The sequence below is a fragment of the Lonchura striata genome, chromosome 8 (genome assembly GCF_046129695.1).
Source record: "Lonchura striata isolate bLonStr1 chromosome 8, bLonStr1.mat, whole genome shotgun sequence".
Classification (NCBI taxonomy): domain Eukaryota; kingdom Metazoa; phylum Chordata; class Aves; order Passeriformes; family Estrildidae; genus Lonchura; species Lonchura striata.
The window spans coordinates 12,575,591-12,589,506 of record NC_134610.1 but is presented as its reverse complement, the minus strand read 5'-3'; the positions used below and the strand labels follow the sequence as shown (position 1 = coordinate 12,589,506).

Below are 13,916 nucleotides of genomic sequence, written 5' to 3'. Positions count from 1 at the left end.
TGGAATTCCCTCAGAAAAGTGCCTGACCAGCTGATGTTTAGCATTTTCAAACTAGTTTGGATTGAAACATTTACTGTAGTGTCACTAATGTGTTTTCAATAAACCTCTATGAAGGTGGGTTCTAGGTGTATCTCAGTGTTTGTCTGAATTACAGTATGTTGTATTATTCTGTGTAAACCTTCATAGTTGTCTTTGTACTTTTAAAAGGGTGGTTTTTTTTTTTTTTTTTGGTTATATATATATATATATATATATATATATAGTTAAGTTGTCTGGATAATTTTAGTAATGATGGGGTCTGCATTTTACTGAACATATTCAAGCTTCATCATGTTATAAGGACATGGGTATTCTATGAGTCTGACCTACTTTCCTACTTCTTGTAGGAAATTTATGTACTGTGTTGAACCCAAATGAGCAGGTGGGCCACAGTGCAAATCCATGCCTTCTGGGTTGCTAAAGTACAAGCTTCTAAACAAATGGAAATCTGGCAATGCGTGAGCTTCTTTAGCTGCTTTAGATGAGCCATGAAAAATGAAATTTCTCATGTCTTTGCATGCACATGTGCTTACAGTAATGTGTTAAGGTGGTTGTTTTTCTGTACATTGCATCAAGAGTTCTTTTAAAGAAGTTTGCATCAAGTCAGCAAATTGGCTGCACTCTTGGATAAATTAAATTTTAGTTAATTACCTGCTTAACCAACTGTTTATTTATTAAGCTGCTTAAAATCAGTTAGTTTATTGTAAGCCCAAGCAAATTGTCGTTATACTGTATACATTTGCATAAAAGAATAAAGGATGCTGAAAATTCACTTGTGAAGCTGCTGTATGCTCTTTAGTGCTCTAACCAAGCCAGTATTGCAGGAATGTTCTGCCCTTTGATAGGGAACACTCCCTGGAATTGCTTCACCACTTGAAACCTGAGCTCTGGCAGGAAATGTGCAACTTACTCCCTCCACAGACCTGAGAGGTAAGTGGAGTTGCTTTGCACAAGTTCTGTCCTTCTCCAGTTGCTGTAGCAGCATGTTTGTAGCAGCATGTTTTCTAGATTGTGAATTCACATAAGTATTAAATGCTTACCAAAAGACGCTGAAAAATTATAGGCAGAAAACCTTCATCAAATGCAAAAATTAAGTCCAATTTAAATAATCCACTTGCATGAATAAAAATATTTTAGCATTAAGTGGCCGTGGCACTGCCCACAATATGGATATGCACACACAGTAGTACCTTGCTTAACTTAACCTGCTCTTTAAGGTAGTTACTCTCAAACAGATTTTTTGTTTAAGTCTCAGCTTTTGTTTTTACTCCTATTACTTTTGAGGATGTAGATTTTACTTTGGAGCTTACAGCAGTCCTCTGTTCCATACTAACATTAGCTATAATATTTTTATTGCTGAAGTGTGCAATGAATTTGTCAGATTTTCTCATTTTATATATCAATATTTGTTAGGAAATCAGCTGTAATTTGTCACCTTATAAGCAAGAGCTAGCCATCTCACTATTAGTAAGTTTTCAAAATATATAGCAAGAATGGCAATATGTGTTTGGGAGACATAATACTATCTGTGTTCTTGGTGTATGTATTTCTGAAAGAAAGAAGTTGCAAAGATGATATTGGTACAGTCTGGGGCCAATTATGTTGTAAAACAAGTGTGTCAGTAAAACCAGTAATTGCAGGGTCTATCTGTGCTTAACAACTGCGTCCTTTTTGTTAAGCGTACATGTGTTGATAGAGGTTTAAATATGGGTTCTGTGCACATGATTGGCCACAAAGCAATTCCATGTAATAACCTTGGCAGGTCTTTGAAGGAGGAGTATTTTTGAAAGTACATGTGTTGGTGCAGGTGTTTTAACATATTCACTACATTCTTCCATACTTTTTTTGCTGACATATAGAGAAAGAGTGGCTTGAAGAAGACAGTCTTTTGTCACCTTCCTCTCTATTACTTTCATGGCTGTTTTATTTCCATTTTGTAGATGCATTTCAGGATTTGAGTCATTATACTTGTAAAACTGTGTCCTGTAGTTGCAAAAACCTCTTAGTTTCATGCAAGAAACTTGTCTGCTATGAGATGGTGGTTCCAGCTACTGAGTATTTTATATGGGACATAGAATATAACATTTCATTGCAGAATCTGAAAGTACAAAACATAGTTTCTTAAGTCCATGAAGAAAACATTCATGAATGACTGATGTCCAGCTAGGTGGGACTATGAGCTTCACACTGGGAAGATGCTAAACTCCAGTCTGTGGAGCAGTATGAGAAGTGTGTGTGTGTCCTATTCCTTAAAGAGAGTGGAAAAGGCATTGCTCTTCCAGTCTGCAAGTTACATGAACTGTTGTTCTGGCCCAATATAACCGCTCCTGTTTCCATAGCAAACTCATAATACAGTGTCTCTTTCTTGAATTTGATAATTTCATTTATGTGCATTGAGAAAAATCCAGTCATTGTCTGTAACTGTGCAATGTTTTTTGTTTGGTTGGAGCAAAGATGATCTATATTACAGCAAGAGCCTTAATAGATCTGCAGGTTGGGTCTGTTGGAGGGACTGAGTGAATGGTTTCATGGTGATAAAGGATTTTGAGGGTCACTAAGGGATGATTTTCTCTTTGCTCACTCTTACGGATCTGTTGCTGTGTCTGAAACCTAGTTTTCTGTCTAGTTTAAGGCAGTGATGAGGAAGGAAAAGTAATGCTGGTCTTGTCTTGATCAACAAAAAAGACAAAAATAGAGGAAAGAACAGGAGAAAATGTGAGACTTACCTTTTTCTTCTCTTAAAACATGGTTTCTAGCTTTTAACAAGTCTTTTTTTTTTCCCTTTTGCTGCAAAACTGTGTATTGTTGAGTTAGACTCTCCTAGCTCACTACCAAATCGATTTGTGTGGACAGCAGTATTTATTTGAAAGCTGAACAGTCCTTTGTGCACTACTGTTTGTATTTGTGGAAAAACACCTTGAAGATTACACTCACTGTTTCTTGTTTCATTTGTTACTTTTTCAAATCCTTGTGAATTACACCTGCCAAGGGGTTTATTCTGTGGTATAGAGAAACTAATTTTAATCAATTGTGTGCTTTTCTGAAACCTTCTTAGTTTCAGCTCAACAGCAAATGCCATGCTAAAATTTTGTCTGTAGTTATCAGTTGTGTAGCTGCACTGATAATGCCAACCTTTATGCCATGACTAGTAAGGCTTGTAGGTTATGTCTGTGTGGCAAAACACAGTTTGTGAAATGCTATGTGGTTGGCTCAGATCACTGGTATGGAGGTTCAATTCTTCTTTGGTGTTTAAAGGTTTTCTCCTACTTTTTATTTTTGAGATCTGGAGAAGGTATAGAAGAAGCAGCCTCTCCATGAAGAGTTGTCAGATGGACTTTGTTTTTACGGTTTATTTGAGAGTTTTAATATTTGTAACATAATTTTTCATTCATTTGTCATTAAGACATAGTCATAAATTTAGCAGCTGATGGCTTTATATGGTGCCTGTATCATTCAGTTTGTCATGTTGGTTTAGCAAAACAAAAATAAACTTGCTGTAGTTCATAATGAATACAGCATTTCAGTTCTGAAGCCAGTGACTGAGCAGCCAAAATAAAAAAGCTGTCTGGTGAGGAAGCAAAGTACTTTTTAATCTGAAAATGCTGAGTAAGTCAAAACAAGCATTTTGCAAGGATGGATGATCATCAATTAGATTTTTTTATGTCTCAGGTGTGTGGTCATACTTAGAGCTGAAGATGTGATCAGGGATCACATCAGGGATTTTTATGGCAGTTGCTCAGGAGGTTGTCTGCAGGCAGTGGAAAGATGATTGAACCGCAAAGTCACAGCTTGGGTCTTGATCTTCCACTTTCTCATGAGAGCCTATGTATTTAAGTTACTAACTATTTAGGAGGGGTTGCTCTTTCATTTCTTACCCCTCCCTCTTCATTTACGTATATTGGAGCATAGATACCTCTAATGATCCGTTCAAGCTCTAATCACTGCTGGAATGTTTGCTGTCCTCTGCTAAATTCTCCTTTTTTTTATCAACATATGCTCCTATCCCCCTCCACAAATATGAAGCTAATATGTAGATGTGTTTGAAAGCTTCATAATCTTATGCAAGATAAGGAAAATCAATCATTTTATATTTGGTTTTGAATATACCTGTGTTCTTTTGCTACTCTTAGCGTATTTTAATTTTATGTCTTAATATATTCTCAAGTTATGAAATTTTCTGTTTGCTTACGCCCTTGTCAAAGGATGTAGAAATAGTTTGTTGAGTGTGTAATTAAGTGAATCACAGGGCCTGATCCTGTGAGGCCCTTAAGAAAGTAGCTGGAATCATTGGATAGAGCTGATAGCTTCAGGTGGGCTGATAGCTTTTGCTGGGCTGGGGCTGGATGATCATCACCAGAATCTTGCATTTGAAAAGTGAAAGTCAATTCTTGCATTTTGTTTATCAGCTCTCAGCACACACCGTACACTTGGTGATGGTCATGGTTGCTTGCTGAGAGGATGAGAATTTGTGCTTCCAAAAACTAAATGTGTAAATCCAATCAAAATGTCATAGACAGAAGATTCAGTAGTTTGACAAACATTAAACTATTCATGTTGTAATTTAAAAAAAGGGGAAAAGAAACAATGCTAATGTTTTTGTTACCACTGTGAATTCTCATGTTTTATGGTTTTACAGTGAATGCACACGCCTAGCAGAATAATGCCTCAAAGTGTTGTGTGTTTGTGTTTTCTTTTTCTCCATAAAGCTTTTTATGTAAGCACTTTTGCTGTTTTGTGCTGAAATTAGTTACTTAATTGCATCTAATATCAGGAAGCTGGTAGCCATGATGCCCAGCAATTACAGAGCTTTTTGAATGGAAAATGTTGTTGTGAATCTTTAAAAACAAACAAAAAAATCCCAACAGAAAAACAGCAAACCCATAAAACAACCTTAAAATAGGGAGGGTGTGGACAATGGGCAGAAAGTAAAGGTCTGAGTATTTTGGTATAAGATTGTGTTGTAACATGTAAGACGTTGCTTTGTTATTGGCTATTGTGAATTTAGTATTCATTTTTCTTCTGTCAGTAATGGAGTTTTAAAAGAATGGACTTCTGTGTTTTCAACTTTCTTTGAAACAAGACATTCTTGAATTTGAGTTTTTTGGCTCTTTTTAAATTTTCTGTTGGTTTTGCCTGCAGACCCTGTGTGGACAGTAATGACCGCACGTTTCCGATTGCCTGCTGGCAGAACCTACAATGTCCGAGCATCTGAGCTGGCACGAGACAGGCAGCATACGGAGGTGGTCTGCAACATTCTTCTTCTGGATAACACTGTACAAGCTTTCAGAGTTAATGTAAGTAATGGTCTTATTGCAAATCAATATCTAGCTTATTGCAGATCAATATCCTGAGCCTGCTTTCCTTTTCTGCATTTGTATGGCAGGAATTTGACTTTGAAACAGTATTAAGTAGAGAATAAAAGGTGAAGTTGTGTTCAGGCAGGCATGCTTGTACATGTGCACAGTGTTACTGGGAACTTAGTCATTCTGGCATCCTCTGTTGTACTAACACATCTTCATTTCAGAATCCAATGTACAAAGCATAATTTATTTCTCGTAATGCTCTTAATGGATTAAAGTTGTCCAGTGGAAATGGAGGACAGTTTTGCCATTGAGTTGAATGAAGCTTTTGTTCTGCTGCATTCTGGTTTTTGTGTTTTGAGCATGAGCTGACTGTGTTCAATCACCTGTATGGTTATATTTGGTCACAGCTGCCATCTTAGAGTATCTCCCTGCTCTTTGCTTTCCTCAGATAATATTCTTGTTCTGTGATTTCTCTCACTTAAGCTCACCACCTCCTACTACACTAATGAGAATGACAGGAAGGAAAATGGAAAACTGGTTGTTGAATACTGAGCATTGTTAATAGAAAGAAGCAATAACTTTTACACATGAACCTGGAATTTAAAATAGGTTATTTATCCTATTTTCTACTAAAAATCTTCATGATGTTGTGTATATATTACACAAGTGTAACCCTTTCTTTCAGCTTCCTGAGGGGGGGAAAAGAAAGAAAAATAGGCAAGGACCTCACAAGAAAACATTAAAGCATTCAAAGTCATCTGTGTGTGAGAAGAACCACAACTCAACAGGAAAGAAGCTGTAGATTTTCCGGTGGTAGTAGAACTCTGCTTCTACTTTAAAAGCTGTAGAATTGATGACTTATATAGAGAAAGGTTGAATAATATGATGGTGAAAGTTAACAGGTGGTGTAATAATTAAAATTTTTCAGAAGGAAATTGAACTACATCAAATGGAGTGTAGGACTATCAAATAAGGCTGTGGGACTTCAGATGGGAAGTGAGGGAGACAGTGAAGCAATTGTCAAATCTATGTGGACAAATCTGATTCAGACCATTTGAAGAAGTTCTAATGCTCAGTAATTATATTGAATTCTGACATCCAGTGTTCAGCAAGGATATTGATATATTAGAATGGTTCAGAGAAGATTTGTGAGAGGGTTTGCATTTTTCTGTTCTGTAATCAGTGGCTAGAGCCTGAAGCTGCTGATCAGAAATTAAATCTCTTATCTGGCAAAAATTGCAAGGATCCAACATCCAGAGGCTTAAGGTTCAGAGGCAGATCTGATGTTTATTTGTTTTAGATATGTGAGTCAAGATGATTTAGGATATTCTCTTGAGTAATTTTTGTAGCTCATTCAAAAATACTTAAATTTTCTGGACTTCTGAGTAGTAAAATGTGGGAATTTTGAATGAGGGATGGATTTTAAAGACATTAATTTAGTAACAACAAGCCTCTTTTCCCTTCTGGGATAATTTTTGCTATATCCTTTCCCCTTTTCAGTATCTCTTCTTATCCTTGCTAACAGTTTCCCAGTCTTATACTGCCTGCCAAAAAGTAATATGTGTAAAATGTAGTTGGATATAAAGCATTAGAAGTGCATAAGAAATTGTAAATGTTGTCATCTTTGCTTTCAGGTGCATGAATTCTCCATTAAAATATCTGTCTGGTGGGTTTTTCTTATGAAGAATGTAAAAATTGGGAAAAATAAGGAATAAATATTGGGCTATAGATATGGGAGATTTGTTTCTTTCTAATCTAGGTTTTCAAAAGCTGTACATTTTTAGAGGATACTAGTGCCTCTCAGAAAATCAGAATCACCAGCTATAAATCTTCCTGTTCTCTCTCCCAAGAAAAAAGTATATAATGTGTTCTTACCACCTTCCTAATGTACTAAATATTTTAGTTGCATAGATCATGCTTTACTGCTTATACAGATCAGCCTGCAAGTTTGTCTATTAAAACCGAGTCTAGGGAATAAAAAGTTAATTGGTGCTGAACATCTTGATCTCATGTCCTAGCCTCAATCTGTTTTTTCACAAATAGGGAGTAATAAAGTATTCATTCGTAGCAAATGTAACCTACATGCTATACAGGTTCTTAGGTTTTATAGCTTTGGTTCTTAGGTTTTATAGCTTTGGTTTACTTTATTGTGGTTGACACTATACTTAGCCATAAATATTTATGGACTTGTTTTCAAAATAGAAAGAACAAAGATAACATCAAATAAATTAGCACCTTTTTTTTTCCTCCTGGTGATTGCTATAGGTATTCTGTATGCTAATGGTAAAAATCATCTGGAGGATTCAGTGGTGTGCTAATAAAAATGTACTTAAATGCTATTTTTTCTCCAACAGCAAAGTGCTGATCACAGACAATGTCTCTTGATAGTTTATTGACGTTCTAAGTTCACAATCCAACCAGCCCTTTCCATTGATCTGAACAAAAGGCACCTTTGTGCTAAGCCTTACCTTGTAGAGAGAGTAACAAATCAAACCAGATAATCCCCGTGGACTGTAGCCAGAGAAAGGCTGCATTGGTTTCAGGCAGACAAATCAGTTGGAATTAACCTGTGCATGTGTTTGAGAAGTACAAACTCTTACTCTAAAACGCTCTGCTTACCAAATGAAGAAATCCTCCTTCAATCCTAAAAAGCAGACTTCGGTAGGACATGTAGCTGGAACAAAGAAGGCTGACGTGAGTTAACAACATGATCAGGATGATTTGCATTACCGTAAAACTGTTTCTTTGAGATCAAATTACTTTAATTTGTTTTAATTACTTGTTTAAATACCTAAAATTACATCTTTTCCATGCAGGCTGGTTTACTTATATTCCCTGAAAGTCAGGGTAGATGGGGTAGGTTGTTCTGTGAGTAAGGCCAATGGTCACGGACAAATGTTTCAGTTTGGAGCCTTTACTATCCCAGAACTACAAACTTAATGGATTTATACTCTAATGGAAGCAAAATTTAAAAACCTGTAAAATAACTCAAATCAAATAAAATAACAAGCCAAACAAAAAAACCCATACCGCTGCCCTGATTAAAAGAATAGCATCCGTTGTAGAAGGAAGGGAGACGGTTGTGCAGTGTTGGGGAATGCACCTCCTGGAGCAGCAACCCAGGCATTGTGGTGAGCTGTTAGGGGAAGGTTTCTGTTTTGCCAGTGGTCAAGGAGCCAGCACAGCATCCCACAAATGTGTGAGCAGCATAGCTGTGACCTGCTCCAGGAGATCCCAGAATCTGTCATCCCCTTCCTCTGGAATCGGAAGTCAAAATTTTTTTGGGCTGACATGGCAGCAATGTCTCGTGGTGTTTGCAGTTCCGTTGACAGCAGCAGAACCAGAGTGTCAGCAATGGAGACTGAGAAGAGGGTGGTAGTTGGTAAGCAGGCATCAGACCTGTGTAATGTGTAAACCTGCCTAAATTTTCACACATGGTGTTTGTGGACAAGTGACAATCATTTTGCAATTAAAAGTGAATCTGTAAATATCTAGTGGTGGTAGATGATAAATAGTTCATTAAATGCAGTTCATGAATTGATGTCTAGTCAATGATGTCAAATTTGTCCTAAGAGGCCAGATACTCTGCCTCCAGCAAAGACTAGTAAGTGCATATAACCCTCTAATTCTTCTATTCAGAAAAAAATGGACATTTTTGTGTCTTAACTCCTGTCGTTTTGTCTTAGATAGTTCCCATATTTCATATGTTTTCATTATTTCTTGTTTTATGAGGAAATAATGTTTAACTTGAATCTGTAGCAACAAAGCAAGTTTCTTATTTTGCTCATCTACGTTTATTTGGTTTGCTTTTTTATAAAAAAAATCAGATATTTAAACTTGCTATCATACTTTTTTATAATTTTGAGCTGCTATTTAATGTTATGATAGTATTACAAGTGTTTTGGATCTTTTTCAACAAGCAGAATTGTGACCTTCACCTACTTTGGCAAGCTGCAACATCATTATATAAATATCAGAGATGGGTTAAGCTAAGGTCTGGTTTTGCTAGATGCTTATCTTTATTTTGCACTAAGTAAAACATTGTGATCCAAACAAAGCTTCATGTTGAAACGTGTCTTCTCTTACCAAATTTGATGCTCAGTTGCAGGAAAAATACCTTCCTTGTGGTTGTGGAATGGTGTTCTGTGTTTCTTAATTCAAACTGATCAGTCAGTTCTAAGCTTTTTCATTAGGAAACATTTGTTCAGGTTTTTAAGAAACAGTATACATTGGCAGGATTAGATTGGAAAAAAGCTGCAGAGATGGTATCTACATGCTGTTAGAGGAAGTAATGTGTCAGCTGTGGTAATTGCAAGGCTAAACTTAGGTTCCAGACATCTCCCATTTTCTGGTACTTACTGTTATAAGTTCTTAGTTTGTGTTCTTATTTAAATCTACATAGGAAGAATGCCAAGAGGCAATTAGTGTTGCTATATAATTTTAAAATCAGCTTTATTTGCTGTAAAAACTGTAATGATTATTGGTTTATTTCAAAATATAACAGAAACTCCTAATTTAGTAAAAATTTAAGTGACTATATTTGGATTGTATATAAAAATGACTTATGCATTTATGCTGTTGTACATTTATTGTGTTAACATCTGTTTTTTTCTTTGCTTTTTGTTAGTAATTTGTAAAGTAAATTTTTCAGTGGTGGACTCTTAACAATGTTGCTCCTACTTTCATAAGATATTTTCTCTGTACCATTTAAAAAATAAAAATCAGGTTCTTTGCAAAGTAAATACAGGATTTCTTAGGTCACTTCAATTTAGTCAAATTTGTATAGGACCTGAAATAAATCCCTTATGTAATTTCAACCTAAAGATATATGCAGAGTTATGGGTATGATTGTCCTCATGGGATTAACTTCAAACATAATTTTGTGGATAATTATTCTCTACTTTTTTTGTTATTATGAAATAAGTTATCATGCTTCCTGGAGTCTTTAGGCTCAAATAACTGCTTCTGACAGTGTATTAAACTTCAGTTGAATTCAGTGTAATTTCATCTGAACAAAATGTTCATTTTGATTGGATGCTTTTAGATGTTAACAGGTGTCTGAAGGTAGATTTGTAGATTTTTCACTTGTATGGATATTAATGGGATTCTTGCAACCATATCTTGATCTTTTAGCTACCTACTTCCATTTTAACAACTGTAAAGGTAAACTGTTATATAATCTCTATGCAAAGCAGGCTCCTTTGGGAACAGAACAGCAGGGTTTTTTTGTTCTAAAACTCTAAAATTATTCTTACTGCCTACAGTAAACAAGGCAAGATGTATCAAATCCACTGTAGCTGCAATAATACTTGGCACCTAGAAAATTATTAGAAGCTTCTCTGCTTGGTGACAGAAAAATAGAAAATCTGGGTGGAAAATGTATCAGTCATCTCTTTCATATTTCTTCTTGTTTGACAGTTCTTGCAGAATTTTGCTTGTCTTTTGTATTTCAAGGCCTATGAAACTTTTAACTTCTTTGGGAAACTCCCTTCAGATTTCACCAAATATATTTATTGAGTCCTGTCATAATGACACACTCGGTTTCAATTACTATGTTGGCAGTATTTCCAGGTTAGGCAAAAAAATTGCTAGGTACTAAAAACTACAGATCCTTTTTATATCATTCTGTGGGTAACATTTGTCCCTGTAGTAGAAATCAAGTTTGTTCACTTGACTCTGAAAAGAAATGTTACTGTTACTCAGTTACATTGAATAAATTCATTTAGAGTGAAGCGCTATTTTAGAATGTATGTAAATGATACTTCTTGGTTAGACGTTTGGGTCTTTCAGTTGTCTCTGCCATTAAACTTTGGAAACATTTTCAATATGCTGGTTCATTTAAAGTCAGGAATAGATTTTCCGATCAGGAAGGATAATTTGTGTAGACCTGTACATTTCAGTTCAGTGACCCAAACAAGATTCTCATTTGCACTGAGTTCTTTATTAATTCCTGAACTTTTTTTTCCTTTTCAATTCTCCTTTTAAATATCAAGATTGGCTAATGAAAGGCTTTCAGAAATAATCATGTAGCTAGCTGAGAAGTTCTTACTGTCAGAAAATGACAGAGAAGAAAAATTATTTCCTTACATATGTTTCAAAAAGAGATGAAACTCATTTAAAAATAGTGCTGCTGGGATACACTTTGTGATATTTTAAAAAGTGCTGCTAGAGCACATCTGAAAGAATTTGTGTGCTCTACCTGCCTGAAATCTGTGTGTCCAGTTCTAGATATTAATTAAAGGTCTGTATTTTTTCTCTGCAGAAACACGATCAGGGCCAAGTTCTGTTGGATGCAGTCTTCAAGCATCTCGATTTGACAGAAAGAGATTACTTTGGTTTACAGCTTGCTGATGAATCTACTGATAACCCTGTAAGTTATCCTTTATAAAACTCTGTTTTAGAAGTACACTTTTAAAATTCATAATTATGTTCATTATTGTGCTTTGTGTTATTTGAAGAGAGGTAAATAGAAGCCATTGCAAAATTGTGCCATCTTCCCCAGCTCTGTCATTTGTGAGGGTCTCTATCATCTTGTAGGTATAAGAAAATTGCATGTTAATGGTCACAAGTTTGGAGTAATAAAATATTGAGTTCTGTGCTTATGAAGTAATTGCTTGTTTTATTCTATCTGTATACTAGATTGCATTATCATAGTCAAAAATAGTAAATCTCTTTTAGATTTTTTTTGTGGTTATTTTTGTCATTAGTACTTAGAGAATAATGAGGGAGTTTTAGATTGTCATGTATGGAATTTCTGTTTCTAGCCCAGATACCGGGTGATCTTTCAATAGTGCTTCATATAGTGCAGTATCTGACAAGGACAGTCATCTCATCACCTTAACAAAGAAGGGACTCCCTTGGAAATGAGCATTTACAGCAGTTCATTGGCTTAATTGAAAGGAAATTCTACACAAGTGAAACTTTGTAAATCATGAATATAAACCAAGAGATGCATATGTAACATTCGCTGCACTAGTTACAGTGGTACTACTGGGATCTTGATTACCTAAAGAGTGCTTCTTGGATATTTTCTCTTATAAGTATCAAATGGTCAATACTTGTTTTGCAAAGTGCAGTTTAGCTAAGTATTATTCCTTATAAGACAGTTCTTTACCTAATTCATATTATATGTGCAGCACAATGATGAGGTCAAAACTTAACTTCCCAACTTGTACATCAAATTCAGCCACACTCCCTTGTTGACAGTTCTGTTAAGATGTTGATGGACTGCCTCTGTAATACTTTCATTCTAGCCTTTGTTTCGGGCTTAAAAAACATAAGCAGGCAGAAAAAAAGGCTGAATTATTTTTCAGCTTTTTAAAAGAAATATTTAACTGAATATTGCTCAATATTTCACTTGATATTCAGAAATTTATCTGGCTTCCAAAGGGTAGGCCTCTAAGCTCTCTTTCTTTTAGTTTATCAGTCTGGGATCAGATGAACACAACACTGTAATACAAGGATGTGATTAAGGGTTAGTCTGAAAGAATGGCTTAAGAGGTATTTGATACAAGCACATACTTTAAAGATTTTTTTGTTGTTTTTTTCTAAACATTTTGTCTCTTCAGCACATATCTAGTTGCCATGAAAACAATGTGTCAGAGCTAAAAAGAAATATTACCAATATTAGTCATGCCAACTTGAAGAATGTATGGGTTTGAATAATTTCAGGTTTTGATACACATTTACTTTTACACTTGGTTCATTTGGACAAGGAAACCATATTGGGTTGACAAATATTCTAATTACTTGTGAAATAACACAGCAGAATTTTACTAAGATGTAGTTAATGCAGCAGCATATAAAGATTATGAGGAAAAGGAGATTCTGCTAATTGAGTGTGACACCTCTAGCATTGTGTTTAAACATGGATCTCATGAATTGCAGAGCCCTTGTGATTTTTTATAATATTAATATCAAAGGAAGAATCAAGTATCTGTCAAAATGTTTGGAAAGATTCTTATAAAAAGTACATATATATCCCTGGCTAGAGTGTTTTTTAAGCTTTTACATTTAGTCTTAAAAGTTAATTGATGCTGTATGAGGCTTTTTTTTTTCAGATATTCACATTCTTGAGACTGTATAAAACTCTCTCTTTACTTCCACTTGAGTTAACTGCTACCAGGATACAGCATGTGGATCTAGTCATCATTATTTGTTATTCCTCATGACTAAAATGACACAGGACTAACTTCAGATCCATATTGTGTGTCAGATAGCTCAGGTACCTGTGTGTCTGCTTCCTCTTCCCTCACCTGAAAACAATAAAAAGCCCTGTGATAAGTGTGAGGGAGTCTCACGCTGTACTGGGTCAGATGTCTGTCACTGCATAGGAGCTGTACCCAGGTAACAATTTCCTGAGGCTTGAGGACTTGCCTTGCAAGCAGCACAAGGAATTGAGCAGTATTTATACCAAAGATAGACTTAGGAGTTACCTGGACTATGTTGGTGTGTACAGAGACTGCTGGGTTGCTGATGGGCAGTGGTTTAAACAATTTGCAGAGCTTTCCAGGCAACTGTACTTTTATCTGAAATTTGCCACATTGATTTTTATAACAATGTGGCAGCAGTGTT

At 35.5% G+C, this 13,916-nt stretch overlaps 1 protein-coding gene across 3 annotated transcripts in view; it reads left to right on the top strand.

The window, feature by feature from the left end:
* Positions 1-13,916, top strand: part of PTPN4 (protein tyrosine phosphatase non-receptor type 4) — a 108,889-nt gene that overhangs the window by 33,372 nt on the left and 61,601 nt on the right. For 2 of the 3 annotated variants that reach the window (XR_013340360.1, XM_021526145.3), the window contains exons 2-3: positions 5,179-5,333; positions 11,605-11,712. Coding sequence is in view for 2 of the 3 variants with exons in the window: in XM_021526145.3 (XP_021381820.2) it covers positions 5,179-5,333; positions 11,605-11,712 (263 nt within the window). In the remaining variant the exon portion in view is untranslated. Of the gene's footprint in view, positions 1-884; positions 970-5,178; positions 5,334-11,604; positions 11,713-13,916 lie in introns of all 3 variants that reach the window. The other variant, XM_021526146.3, reaches the window with a different exon arrangement.